This window comes from Salvelinus alpinus, chromosome 4 (assembly GCF_045679555.1).
Source record: "Salvelinus alpinus chromosome 4, SLU_Salpinus.1, whole genome shotgun sequence".
NCBI lineage: Eukaryota > Metazoa > Chordata > Actinopteri > Salmoniformes > Salmonidae > Salvelinus > Salvelinus alpinus.
Window position 1 is genome coordinate 78,945,798 of NC_092089.1, and position 15,397 is coordinate 78,961,194.

At 43.4% G+C, this 15,397-nt stretch overlaps 1 protein-coding gene across 5 annotated transcripts in view; it reads left to right on the plus strand.

The window, feature by feature from the left end:
- elf1 (E74-like ETS transcription factor 1) overlaps nucleotides 1-13,947 on the plus strand; it is an 81,112-nt gene extending 67,165 nt beyond the window's left edge. For all 5 annotated transcript variants that reach the window (XM_071399159.1, XM_071399158.1, XM_071399157.1 and 2 more), the window contains 4 exons: nucleotides 2,282-2,365; nucleotides 3,479-3,671; nucleotides 7,985-8,350; nucleotides 8,876-13,947. In XM_071399159.1, coding sequence (XP_071255260.1) covers nucleotides 2,282-2,365; nucleotides 3,479-3,671; nucleotides 7,985-8,350; nucleotides 8,876-9,665 — 1,433 coding nt within the window. In that variant the 3' untranslated portion in view covers nucleotides 9,666-13,947. The remainder of the gene's footprint in view (nucleotides 1-2,281; nucleotides 2,366-3,478; nucleotides 3,672-7,984; nucleotides 8,351-8,875) is intronic.
- Nucleotides 13,948-15,397: the final 1,450 nt, after the last annotated feature.

Consider the following 15,397-nt stretch of genomic DNA (forward strand, 5'->3'; position numbering starts at 1 on the left):
GTTTATAGCCTTATTAACCATAGTTTATAGCCTTATTAACCATAGTTTGCAGCCTTATTAACCATAGTTTACAGCCTTATTAACCATAGCGTATAACCTTATTAACCATAGCTTACAGCCTTATTAACCTTATCTTATAGCCTTATTAACCATAGCTTATAGCCTTATTAACCATAGCTTAAATCCTTATTAACCATAGTTTACAGCCTTATTAACCATAGCTTACAGCCTTATTAACCTTATCTTATAGCCTTATTCACCATAGCTTATAGCCTTATTAACCATAGCTTAAATCCTTATTAACCATAGCTTATATCCTTATTAACCATAGCTTAAAGCCTTATTAACCATAGCATACAGCCTTATTAACCATAGCTTAAATCCTTATTAACCATAGTTTACAGCCTTATTAACCATAGCTTACAGCCTTATTAACCTTATCTTATAGCCTTATTCACCATAGCTTATAGCCTTATTAACCATAGCTTAAATCCTTATTAACCATAGCTTATATCCTTATTAACCATAGCTTAAATCCTTATTAACCATAGCTTACAGCCTTATTAACCTTATCTTATAGCCTTATTCACCATAGCTTATAGCCTTATTAACCATAGCTTAAATCCTTATTAACCATAGCTTAAATCCTTATTAACCATAGCTTATAGCCTTATTAACCATAGTTTGCAGCCTTATTAACCATAGTTTACAGCCTTATTAACCATAGTTTGCAGCCTTATTAACCATAGTTTACAGCCTTATTAACCATAGTTTACAGCCTTATTAACCATAGCATATAACCTTATTAACCATAGCTTACAGCCTTATTAACCTTATCTTATAACCTTATTAACCATAGCTTACAGCCTTATTAACCTTATCTTATAGCCTTATTCACCATAGCTTATAGCCTTATTAACCATAGCTTAAATCCTTATTAACCATAGTTTACAGCCTTATTAACCTTATCTTATAGCCTTATTAACCATAGCTTACAGCCTTATTAACCTTATCTTATAGCCTTATTAACCATAGCTTACAGCCTTATTAACCTTATCTTATAACCTTATTAACCATAGCTTACAGCCTTATTAACCTTATCTTATAGCCGTATTCACCATAGCTTATAGCCTTATTAACCATAGCTTAAATCCTTATTAACCATAGCTTACAGCCTTATTAACCTTATCTTATAGCCTTATTAACCATAGCTTACAGCCTTATTAACCTTATCTTATAGCCTTATTAACCATAGCTTATAGCCTTATTAACCACAGTTTATAACTTTATTAACCGTAGCTTACAGCCTTATTAACCATAGCTTATAGCCTTATTAACCATAGCTTATAGCCTTATTAACCATAGCTTATAGCCTTATTAACCATAGCTTACAGCCTTATTAACCATAGCTTATAGCCTTATTAACCATAGCTTATAGCCTTATTAACCACAGTTTATAACCTTATTAACCGTAGCTTACAGCCTTATTAACCATAGCTTATAGCCTTATTAACCATAGCTTATAGCCTTATTAACCATAACTTATAGCCTTATTAACCATAGCTTATAGCCTTATTAACCATAGCTTATAGCCTTATTAACCATAGCTTATAGCCTTATTAACCATAGCGTATAGCCTTATTAACCATAGCTTACAGTCTTATTAACCTTAGCTTATAGCCTTATTAACCATAGCTTACAGTCGTATTAACCATAGCTTACAGTCTTATTAACCATAGCTTATAGCCTTATTAACCATAGCTTACAGCCTTATTAACCATAACTTATAGCCTTATTAACCATAACTTATAGCCTTATTAACCATAACTTATAGCCTTATTAACCATAGCTTATAGCCTTATTAACCATAGCTTATAGCCTTATTAACCATAGCTTATAGCCTTATTAACCATAGTGTATAGCCTTAATAACCATAGCTTATTGCCTTAATAACCATAGCTTATAGCCTTATTAACCATAGCTTACAGCCTTATTAAACATAGCTTATAGCTTTATTCACCATAGCTTATAGCCTTATTAACCATAGCGTATAGCCTTATTAACCATAACTTATAGCCTTATTAACCATAGCTTATTGCCTTATTAACCATAGCTTATTGCCTTATTAACCATAGTTTATAGCCTTATTAACCATAGCTTATAGCCTTAATATTATCAAATTGTTCATAATACAGTGCTGACATTTTTTTAATTCAGTCAATAACAGGGATGTGCTTAATTGGGTGTCACAGTGTTGACCTTTACCCTTTTCCTGTCTTAGTGCGCAAGCCTCGGCCGGTGCGTCCCTGCTCCCCCATTACCACTCCCAACCTGCCACTCAAGAAGAAGAGCAAGGAGGGCAAAGGTGAGCGTTCATCTCAACCAGCTCAGCTCTCAAAAGAAGCCAATCAAGGTCTCTCTTGGGCCCTTCTCAATCAGCTTTCTTCTTGAAAAAATAGCCAATCGAAATCAAGTTCTCTCCTGGGCCCTTCTCAATCAGCTTGTTTATTGAAAAAACAGCCAATTGAAATCAAGGTATCTCCTGGTTCCTTCTGTAAGCTACTGTGCATGTTTCTGCTTGTAGAGAGCAGCCCCTGTAGTCCAGTTGGGTTGGACCTCAGCCTGCTAATTGACTAGCTGCTCTCAACGTGCTGTGTTTCCCCGGGAAATAAGTGATTGCGCTGAGGGTACATTGATGAACTACTGATAAAACCCCTTTCCCCTCTCCTTGTGTGTGTCCCCTTCCACGTCACATAGAGATAGGGAGAGGGGGTTGGTTCAGCCGCACACATATACATTATGTTGTCACGGTGGCTGCTGGAGGGGTTGCTGTTTTTAACTCATTCTGGCCTAACTGTTTCTCAAACAAGAGTCATCAACTGCCAGAGCCCCATCCAATGCATTTATTTTCCAAGCCTAGGTACATACACACCAGACGAGAACGGCACATTTATTTATTTAGGTTATGAGGAGGGAATACAGCAATTACATCTCTGCCTATTTATGGATGATAGTTATGGACAGGTGTAGCAGAACTACAAGCTCACATGTACTGTATTAGACTGACATGTACTGTATTAGACTGACATGTACTGTATTAGACTGACATGTACTGTATTAGACTGACACGTACTGTATTAGACTGACATGTACTGTATTAGACTGACATGTACTGTATTAGACTGACATGTACTGTATTAGACTGACACGTACTGTATTAGACTGACATGTACTGTATTAGACTGACATGTACTGTATTAGACTGACATGTACTGTATTAGACTGACATGTACTGTATTAGACTGACATGTACTGTATTAGACTGACACGTACTGTATTAGACTGACACGTACTGTATTAGACTAACATGTACTGTATTAGACTGGCATGTACTGTATTAGACTGACATGTACTGTATTAGACTGACATGTACTGTATTAGTTAAAACTGTGAATTGCTCCTTTCTCCCCCCATGTAGGGAATACCATCTACCTATGGGAGTTCCTCCTGGCCCTGTTGCAGGACAAGAACACCTGTCCCAAGTACATCAAGTGGACACAGAGGGAGAAGGGCATCTTTAAGCTGGTGGACTCCAAGGCTGTTTCCAAACTGTGGGGCAAACACAAGAACAAACCTGACATGAACTATGAAACCATGGGTAGGGCACTCAGGTGAGAGGAATGACACACATGGTGTTGGCGTACATCACAGACATCACAGACATACAGTTACGAAGGCTACCACTCTAAAATGTCTGTGGCCCTGTTGCAGTAAATAGTTAAATGTCTGTGGCCCTGTTGCAGTAAATAGTTAAATGTCTGTGGCCCTGTTGCAGTAAATAGTTAAATGTCTGTGGCCCTGTTGCAGTAAATAGTTAAATGTCTGTGGCCCTGTTGCAGTAAATAGTTAAATGTCTGTGGCCCTGTTGCAGTAAAAAGTTAAATGTCTGTGGCCCTGTTGCAGTAAATAGTTAAATGTCTGTGGCCCTGTTGCAGTAAAAAGTTAAATGTCTGTGGCCCTGTTGCAGTAAATAGTTAAATGTCTGTGGCCCTGTTGCAGTAAATAGTTAAATGTCTGTGCCCCTGTTGCAGTAAATAGCTAAATGTCTGTGGCCTTTTTGCAGTAAAAAGTTAAATGTATGTGGCCGTGTTGCAGTAAATTGTTAAATGTCTGTGGCCCTGTTGCAGTAAATAGTTAAATGTCTGTGCCCCTGTTGCAGTAAATAGCTAAATGTCTGTGGCCTTTTTGCAGTAAATAGCTAAATGTCTGTGGCCCTGTTGCAGTAAATAGCTAAATGTCTGTGGCCTTGTTGCAGTAAATAGCTAAATGTCTGTGCCCTTGTTGCAGTAAATAGCTAAATGTCTGTGGCCTTGTTGCAGTAAATAGCTAAATGTCTGTGACCTTTTTGCAGTAAATAGCTAAATGTCTGTGGCACTGTTGCAGTAAATAGCTAAATGTCTGTGGCCTTTTTGCAGTAAAAAGTTAAATGTATGTGGCCGTGTTGCAGTAAATTGTTAAATGTCTGTGGCCCTGTTGCAGTAAAAAGTTAAATGTCTGTGGCCCTGTTGCAGTAAATAGTTAAATGTCTGTGGCCCTGTTGCAGTAAATAGCTAAATGTCTGTGGCCCTGTTGCAGTAAATAGCTAAATGTCTGTGGCCCTGTTGCAGTAAATAGCTAAATGTCTGTGGCCTTTTTGCAGTAAATAGCTAAATGGAAAATGGAGTAGGTGCTTCTAGATAATATAGACAACAAACTGCAGTATGTTGTGTTGTATCGACATAATACAATCTTATCTCACCTGCATCCCCTTCTCCTCTTGAAGGCAGTATTATAACATCAGTGTCTGTTATTGTCACGTTCCTGACCTGTTTTCTGTTAGTTTTGTATGTGTTAGTTGGTCAGGACGTGAGTTTGGGTGGGCAGTCTATGTTTTCTGTTTCTATGTTGGTTTAAAGGGTGACCTAATATGGCTCTCAATTAGAGGCAGGTGTTTTTCATTTCCTCTGATTGAGAGTCATATTAAGGTAGGTGTTTTCACACTGTTTGTTTGTGGGTGGTTGTCTCCTGTGTCTGTGTTTGTTTGCACCATACAGGACTGTTTCGTTCGTTCGTCATTTTGTTTGTAGTAAGTACTTGTTCGTTCGTTCTGCGTGTTTTATGTCAGTTCGTCGTTCTAGTCTGTCTACATTCGTTTTGTTATTTTGTAATCATTTCAAGTATAGTTCGTTTTTGTTCTTGTTTAATAAAATTCATTATGGCATTTCAATGCGCTGCACCTTGGTCGAATCACTACTCCTCCTCTTCGTATGAAGAGGAGGAGGAACATCGCTACAGAACCACCCACCAATCCAGAACCAAGCAGCGTAATGTCGAGCAGAGGAACCAGGACTCGTGGACTTGGGAGGACGTTTTAAATGGAAAGGGTTGCTACACATGGGAGGAGATCCTGGCTGGGAGGGATCGCCTCCCATGGGAACAGCTGGAGGCATTGAGGAGAGCAGAGGCTACCGGAGTGAAGAACCGCAGTTATGAAGGTACACGGCTGGCCAGGAAGCCCGAGAAGAAATCCCAAAAATTTCTTGGGGGGAGGCTAAGAGGTAGTGGGCCAAGGGCAGGTAGGAGACCTGCGCCCACTTCTCAGGCTAACCGTGGAGAGCGGGAGTACGGGCAGACACCGTGTTACGCAGTAGAGCGCACGGTGTCTCCTGTACGTGTGCATAGCCCGGTGCGGGTTATTCCACCTCCCCGCACTGGTAGGGCTAGATTGGGCATTGAGCCAGGTGTCATGAGGCCGGCTCAACGCATCTGGTCTCCAGTGCGTCTCCTCGGGCCGGCATACATGGCACCTGCCTTACGCATGGTTTCCCCGGTTCGCCTACATAGCCCGGTGCGGGTTATTCCACCTCCCCGCACTGGTCGGGCGACCGGGAGCATTCAACCAGGTAAGGTTGGGCAGGCTCAATGCTCAAGAGAGCCAGTACGCCTGCACGGTCCGGTATTTCCGGCGCCACCTCCCCGCCCCAGTCCAGTACCAACAGTGCCTACACCACGCACCAGGTTTCCAGTGCGTTTCCAGAGCCCTGTTCCTCCTCCACGCACTCTCCCTATGGTGCGTGTATCCAGTTCGGTGCCTCCAGTTCCGGCACCACGCACTAAGCCACCTGTGCGTCTCCAGAGCCCTGTACACACTGTTCCTTCTCCCCGTACTAGTCCTGATGTGCGTGCCCTCAGCCCGGTACCTCCAGTTCCGGTACCACGCACCAGGCAAAGAGTACGTTTTGAGAGTCCAGTGTGCCCTGTCCCTGCTCCCCGCACTAGCATGAAGGTGCGTGTCCTTAGCCCGGTGCCTCCAGTTCCGGCACCACGTACCAGGCCTACAGTGCGTCTCAGCCGGCCAGAGTCTGCCGTCTGCCCAACGGCGCCTGAACTGTCCGTCTGCCAAGCGCCGCATGAACTGCCCGTCTGTATTGAGCCTTCAAAGCCGCCCGTCTGCCATGAGCCTGCAAAGCCGCCCGTCTGCCATGAGCCTACAGAGCCTTCCGCCAGACAGGAGCCGCTAGAGCCTTCCGCCAGACAGGAGCCGCTAGAGCTTTCCGCCAGACAGGAGCAGCCAAAGCCTTCCGCTAGACAGGATCAGTCTGAGCCATCCGTCTCCGCAGCGCCATCTGAGCCATCCGTCTCCCCAGCGCCATCTGAGCCATCCGTCTCCCCAGCGCCATCTGAGCCATCCGTCTCCCCAGCGCCGTCTGAGCCATCCGTCTCCCCAGCGCCGTCTGAGCCATCCGTCTGTCCCGAGCCATTAGAGCCGCCCGTCTGTCCCGAGCCGTCAGAGCCGATAGTCAGTCAGGAGCCGCTAGAGCCATTTGTCAGACAGGATCTGCCAGAGCCGCCAACCAGACAGGATCTGCCAGAGCCGCCAACCAGACAGGATCTGCCAGAGCCGCCAACCAGACAGGATCTGCCAGAGCCGCCAACCAGACAGGATCTGCCAGAGCCGTCAGCGAGCCAGGATCTGCCAGAGCCGTCAGCGAGCCATGAGCGTCCAGAGCCGTCAGCCTGCCATGAGCGTCCAGAGCCGTCAGCCTGCCATGAGCGTCCAGAGCCGTCAGCCTGCCATGAGCGTCCAGAGCCTGAGCCACCACCGTGGTCAGATGCCCACCCAGACCCTCCCCTAAACTTTGTGCTGGTGCGCCCGGAGTTCGCACCTTGAGAGGGGGGTTATGTCACGTTCCTGACCTGTTTTCTGTTAGTTTTGTATGTGTTAGTTGGTCAGGACGTGAGTTTGGGTGGGCAGTCTATGTTTTCTGTTTCTATGTTGGTTTAAAGGGTGACCTAATATGGCTCTCAATTAGAGGCAGGTGTTTTTCATTTCCTCTGATTGAGAGTCATATTAAGGTAGGTGTTTTCACACTGTTTGTTTGTGGGTGGTTGTCTCCTGTGTCTGTGTTTGTTTGCACCATACAGGACTGTTTCGTTCGTTCGTCATTTTGTTTGTAGTAAGTACTTGTTCGTTCGTTCTAGTCTGTCTACATTCGTTTTGTTATTTTGTAATCATTTCAAGTATAGTTCGTTTTTGTTCTTGTTTAATAAAATTCATTATGGCATTTCAATGCGCTGCACCTTGGTCGAATCACTACTCCTCCTCTTCGTATGAAGAGGAGGAGGAACATCGTTACAGTTATGAAACATAACTGAGAAAAATATTGAATACAGCGAGCAAGGCACTCAGACCCCAAACATCCTTTGTACCAGGAGTTTAAGTCACATCTCTCAGGTCAACATTATCAAGGACCAAGGCATAAAATAAATATTCACTGACACTTTATTCAAAGTGGACCTTATTCAAGCCACGGTCATGATCATTCAAAATGCAGGCTGGCAGGGTAGAAAGGAAAGTTCTCCATTGAAGTCAATGGTGAAAAGTGCTGAAACTTCATGTTTATTCAATGCCACAAACATCTTACCTTACCTGTCCCTACCTAAGGTATTACTACCAGCGTGGTATCCTGGCTAAGGTGGAGGGTCAGCGGCTGGTCTACCAGTTTAAAGACATGCCTCCTGACCTAGTGGTGATTGACGACGAGGACCCATGCCCCGACCTCACCTCTGGCTACGGGGGCCAGCGCCCCAGCCACCACGGCCGGGGAGGCTCCAGAGGGGGGCAGGGTAAAATCCATGCCCATGGGCACCGTCCTATATCGGTAAAACAAGTGAAGAGAGAGCCCATTGATATGGATGGAGGGCTGTACCATGAGGTCAATGGTAAACAGGCAGAACACATGATCCAGACGGTCCACGTGCTGCAGCCCAACCAGAGGGCGGCTGTGCCGGCCTCCACACACACTTTGAGGTGAGAGATAGATGGCAACCTGGCATACGTACACACACGCACATTCATACATGCACATGCATATCCATACACACACACAGATTTTGAAAGCTCATATATAATGCCAGTATGTAACATAAAGCTAATTTTATGCCTAAAGATATGTTCTATACTATATTATAAACTGGGTGGTTTGAGCCCTGAATGCTGATCGCCTGAAAGTTTGACAAAACATTTATTTTTACTCCTCTAATTACGTTGGTAACCAGTTTATAATAGCAATAAGGCACCTCAGGGGTTGGTGGTATATGGCCAATATAACACGGCTAAGGGCTGTATCCAGGCATGCCGCGTTGCATATTGGCCATATACAACACCCCCTCTGGCTTTATTGCTTAACTATATCATACTAGAATAGTGTTCTATTAAAAGTGTGTGTCTGAACCTGACTGTAAAGCACTTTGTGTCAACTGCTGATATAGAAAGGGTTTTATAAAATACATTTAATTGGTTGATTGATTGAGCTGATCTCCTCTCTCTCCTCAGGACCATCAACATGCCTACCTCCGTCCCCATGGTCCTGACGTCTTCCGGCCAGCTGCAGCCCCTCCTGTCCAACGGTGACTCGTCCAGCCACTCCTCCCAGCCCAGGGTCATCCTCCACACCGTCCCCTCTACCACGGCGGGGGGCAAGGATGTCCTCACCATCCAGACGGCCTCCCTGGCCACCGGGACGGGCAGCCTCCAGGATCACCATCAGCACCCCCAGTTCCTTGTCACCAGCCTGGGCTCCACTACCACCACGGGGGTCCTCAGCTCCACCACGGCCTCCCTCAACGGCCTTCCCCGCATGGTCACTCTCAACGCGGCCACCGGTCAGACCATGGTGGCCCAGCAGCCTGGTACCGTCATTGCTACGGTCCTCAAGTCCTCCAGCGGTGGCGAGCTCCTCCATGGCCTGCACGGCATCAAGGAGGAGATGCTGGACCCCTACTACCTGCAGTCATTGGTTAATGGAGACCCGTCGTTTGGCAAGGAGGAGATGGAGGCAGGGGAAGCAGAGCTCACCTACAGGACTGTGATCATCGGGAAGAACCAAAGCCTTGGACCGAGCCAGGGGGAGACTGGAAGCGAGTCTCCAGTGAACGGATACTTTTCCCAGGGAAGCAGCCCCAGTGAGGGCCTGACCCCCGTGGAGGAGCTAGAGGTGCGCGGGGAGATGGCCCTGCAACCGGAGCACATGGTGGGGGTCAAGGGGCTCCAGGAGCTGCCAGAGATCACCGTCCACCTCCCAGCCTCCTTCATCCAGATCAAGGCAGAACCCACAGAGGTCTAGTAGACCACAAGCTAACCTTTATTGTCATGAGTCTTGTCCTGGAGGCAGAACTGAGTGATTTCCGCTAGATGGGCCAGCTGAAAAGTCCAAATTGGCTCTATCATAAAAATTAAGGAAGACAAAAATGAGCTTTTTGATCATAATTTAGGGTTAGACATTAGGATTAGCAGTGTGGTTAAGATTAGGTTTTTATTTTACCTTTATTTGAACAGGGAGTCACCATTGAGACCAGGGTTTCTTTAACAAGGGAGCCATGCACATACTATTCATAAGACAAAATCGAATTGAAATCAGATACAATGTAAAACAAACTAAAATACAGCACAACACAAATATTCAAGAAAAACAGTTACATTCCTTAGTAAGAAGTTCCCCAATTTAATATTTGCAATTGCCCGAGCGGCACTACAACATCCAATTGTAATGTATTGTGAAGTTGGTTCCAGCAATGAGGTGTATTAAAACTAAAAGAGGATTTACTTAGTTCTGTGGAGACCACAAGGAACCTCAAGAGTTTGGTATCTCCTGATTTAAACTTTATATCATGTTTTATACTTTAACAACGAAGTGAGGTAAGTTGGAAGCTTGTGTAGTAGAGCTTTGTAAACAAGAAGGTAGTAATGAAGTGATATATGGGACGTTAATGAGGACCAGCCAACCTTTTGATACAGGATGCAGTGATGAGTAATAAAACGGTCACCTATGGAAAAAAAATGAATGGCACTATGGTAGACAGCATTCACAGGTTTAAGAGTAGTGGCTGCGGCAATCTGGTAAATGGTGTCACCATAGTCAAGAACTGTCAGGAAAGTTGACTGTACAATCTGCTTCCTGCTATTTAGGGAGAGGCAAGATCTAGTTAGAAAAACCACTTTTTTAAACTATCTCATTCGTATGTTTTTGTCAGTCCAAATGTTCAGATATTTATAGGCGGGAATCTGATCGATGGGAGAACCATCCAATGGATAACTATGTAGTCCATCAGGTTAAGGTTAGGTTTAAAATCTGATTTTACGACTTCGTGGCTGTTCCAGCTAGTGCCCACTCTGCAGAGCTGCCTCCAGGGCAAGATTCATGACAATAAATGCCAACCTGCTAATAGGCCTGGACTCTCCATCAAAGCTGGACTATGGAATCAACATAAAGAAAGACTACCCAAAGGGCAATTCCACCACTTTTCAACCTCATTTTCATTGTCTCCAGCACAATACCATTGTCTACATATGTGAAAATGGCACATTTGTACGTTTTGTGGAAACAAATATAAAGTTAAAGGGTTCTACCCAACATCATCAAAAGTTAACACATTTAGGACCTTTCTTCTTATCTTTTTAACCACAGATCATAGAAACATGCTGTTTTCACATATGTAGACACTGGTATGGTGCTGGAGATAATGAATATGAGGTTGAAAAGTGGTGCAATTTCTTTTTAACAAAGTTTCCTTGTTCTTATCCCGTTGATAATCTTATTTTGAAAAGCGATGGATTTTTAAATGTGGAGCGACAAACAGAGACCAAACGTTGGCCCCTGACGGATGTTTGTGCTTACTCATTGATGTTGTGATCACGTGCCCAAATTTCAACATCAAGGGATTGTTTTGTGATGAGTTGTTGAAGGCTCCATAGTTCGATAGGCCCTCACTCGGATCAATCTACCTACCTACCTTGCTACTGTCAGTAGACCCGCCCCCTTCCCAAACCTGTCCCCACCAGGAGAACAGCCATTGGATAACCAGGGATCTACCCCACCACATGTGCCAGTTAGATTAGTAAATGTTCTACCTACCAGTACATCTCATCAGACTTGTGTCAATGCTAACAGACAAAAACAGCAAACCAAAAACAGGAGATGGGAACTCATGTGGGAGAATGCAATGAAATCAGACTTGATGAGCAGAAAATGTGTCATTTCTACATGCCGTCTCCACTTTTTTTTTAAGGAAGAATGACGGAAACGCACCTTATTGACCTTTAATGGAAGAGTGCCTTATACGTAAAGGTAAAACAGTTCAAACTCTTGATTGGAAAAGTCTGTGAGGGGAAAAAAATGACAGTTCAGATTGTTTTGACTCAAACGATTGTGACTTATCCGGAGTTTCCTCCATATCTCCCCATATTATAAGGTTGTCGATAAGGTGTGCTTTCCCCTCCATTACTCATCGCCTTACAGCAATGTGTTACTATGGAAATGGGCATTTCCTGTCCCCTTGGACAGTCCAATCACAAACCTGTTTGTATATAGCTGCAGACTTGATGCAGGGAGAGAGAGAGAGAGAGAGCGAGAGAAAATACGGAGGAAAAATAAAATAGATTTTACTAGCCTCCTATCTTCCCATTAAGGCCTTTAATCCTGTTTATATGAAATGGAATATATATAAATATATATAAAATAATAATATACTATTGAGATTCAATTTAAGGCCACAAATGTATTTATTTTGTGAATTTCTAAATTCTGTATAAAAAGGCACATTTGTTTGTTATTTACATATGGAAAACACGAGGGATAATATACAAAGTATATGAAATCAAATAACAGGAAGCTCATATGTCGGTGAAATTTTTTCCCGAAAAGCTGATATGTTTTTTTTTAAGCATTCCATATAATCAGCGCAGCATTGATGATGATACTTTCTCTGTTTTGGACTCAAAGTGGTTTGCCCCGATGCAAATGATGGTCTCTATAAATATCTCTGTCCTGTGTCATTTAAACATTGTGTTGTATGTGCTTTGGTTCTTCTTCCCTTTGTACAGCGGACATGCCTCTAGCCTTATTCAACAGTCAAGCAGTAGAGATCAGTTTGTTAGATTCACACACTCCTGTCCAGTTAATTTGGTCATTTGGTCTCAATCAGGTCCTCTGGGACCTCTCCTAACCCAGTTATTTCATGACGCAAATTGTGACTGAACACCGGTGTTTTCCTCCCTACTTCTATGCATTTACAATTCTGGTGCTCCGCTCCTAGCTCTTGGTCTTTGGTCAGACTGGTGTCTGTGCTCTTTTTATTGGGTGTCCCAGTTTTGTTAAGGACCTGAGACGTCAGGGTCTCTGAATGGCCATGATAGCCTGCAAATGCTAGTGTAAGTAAACCAATATTTATCCTGAGCGCTATCGTGGCTAAATGACTTGTATTTTTTTCACTGGAGCTGGAGTGAGCAACAGACCATCTGAACTCTAGCTCAGCATCTGAGGACAAGCTTTAATGCTAATTTCAGGGGAAATGGAGAGTCTGTGACGTGACTTCCGCTTTTGGACATTAACAAGGTGACACTCCATCTTAACTCCTCCACATTTACGGAATTGTTTCAACAGTGCAGAAGAGAACCTCCCGTCATTTTTTCCTTCTCAAAAGGTCCAGAAAGAAACGCCGCTCAGGCATTTATTTTACGCCTGCTTCGTTAGGTTATGCTGCTTAGGTTAGGCTACTTTTTAGAACGTGTGCCCAGGCATCAGTCTTATGTCAACCAAAGGGCTCTCTGTGTTGACAATCTGAATGCTGTACAGTACAAAGTTATGAAAAGTTGTGACAATCAATGCTCTCTAGGGTTACAAAAAGTACCAAAACAGTCTTTGGTGTTGATAATTGACTGCAATGAACTCTGTGGGTGGGGTTGACTGGATTTTCCTGCTTACAGACGCTGATGTTGTACATACAGGTATTTTCCTTTTTAAGCACTGTTGTATGTGAGATGTTGGCGTCTGTCCGCGCTGTCTGTCCGATCATTACGTTTTCCTTTGTCTTGGGTTTTCTGTGGTTTCCTCCTATGCTGAAACTAGATTAGATTTTTTAAAGAAAGAACATTTAGGCCCAGTGCAGTCAAAGCGTTATTTTCCTGTGTTTTATATATATTTCCACACTATGTGGTTGGAATAATACTGTGAAATTTTGAAAATGATGATAATGCCCTTTTAGTGTAAGAGGTGTTTGAAAAGACCACCTGAAACTTCTGCCTGTTTTGGTGGGGTGGAGTCTTGGCCTGCCTGATAACATCACCAGGCAGTAAATTAGTTAATAGACCAATAAGCAAGAGTTCCAATCCTCTCTGCCAATAACAGCTAGTTTTCAGTTTTCCCCACTCAGAACACTCCCAGACAGTCCTATCAAAATTCTTGCTTGAAAAATTGCTCTTTGCTAAGAATCTATTTTTGTTTCTTTTTGACCAGTTTAATTAAAAACAATCACAGTAAAGTACTTAATTGTTACCCAGAAATTATTTTGGTATTGAGATGAAAACGGCTGCATTGGACCTTTTTAATAATAAAACACATTTTGCTTATATTCCGCTTCAGTGTTTATTCTATATACACTGAGTATACTAAACATTAGAAACACCTTCCTAATTGCGTTGTACCCCCCCCCCTTTTCCCTCAGAACAGTCTCAATTCATCGGGGCATGGACTCTGGGATGCTGGCCCATGTTGACTGCAATGCTTCCCAAGGTTGTGTCAAGTTGGCTGGAAGTCCTTTGGGTGGTGAACCATTCTTGATTCACACGGGAAACTGTTGAGTGTGAAAAACCCAGCAGCATTGCAGTTCTTGACACAAGCTGGTGTGCCTGGCACGTACTACCATACCCCGTTCAAAGGCACTTAAATCTTTTATCTTGTAACCCTCTGAATGGCACTCATACACAATCCATGTCTCTTTTTTAAATTATTCTTTAACCTGTCTCCACCCCTTCATCTACACTCTGATCGTATTGGATTTAACAAGTGATGTCAATGAGGGATCATAGCTTTCACCTGGATTCACCTGGTCAGTCTGTCATGGAAAGAGTCATGTTTTGTATACTCAGTGTAATAGCCTGGAATCCAAACTGATTCCGCTACTTTTAACATCAGTCCGGCATTCAGTCTGGTTTAACCAGGCTATCAATATGACATGAAACAATATTATAGCTTTGCATTCAAACTGATGCACACTTTTTTTCAGTCTGGTTTAACCAGGTTGTCAATATGATATAAGACAATTAAAATAGTGTGGACAGGCTGTTTTGAAAACTGGGACTGACTGATAAAATAATTATACTATTACCTTGTCTCTTCTTTGATGAGCGTATTAACACACACTTTCACACAAGGTCAAATCAAACAGATGTCGGTGTGCTGCTCTCAGTATATCTTCCTCCACTGTCTCTGTCCCCATGCCAGGCTCAAACCAGTGATCCTCTGCTCACAAACATACATAACCGTCCTCCCTGACAACATACCAACCGATTGAGCTATACCAAAGGTACCAATTGGATAGGTCCATCGGCTATAGTTCAAGCGATAGTTCTTTACTCCGTAACTCCATAACACATCTTGCTTAAAGGGAGCTCTGATGAGGGTCAGGATGTTTCCAGCCATATGTCCCTCTTCCACGTCTGTTGCTGTAAAAACAACAGAAAACCGCTGGCCTGCTAGTCCTACTGCAGCAAAAAAAAACGACAGCAACGTCTACAATATGTCTACATGAAACAAACTGGCAACAATTGAGATTTGAGCAATAATAAGCTGTTCATTGGTGCAACTGACGCTACGAATCGTGCTCAGGAGACAGACAGACAAACCAGTCTGTTCTAGATAATAGCAGAAGCAGCTGTGCTGCTGGTTTCTAAAGGGCTACTTATGGGATTTTATTGTACACATAATGGTATTGAAGTAGCTCCAAGCTTTGAAGTTAGAGAGCAATATTGCTGTGTACAATCTGCAACATGGGATTTGAAGAACAGGAGAAGAAAAGGCAT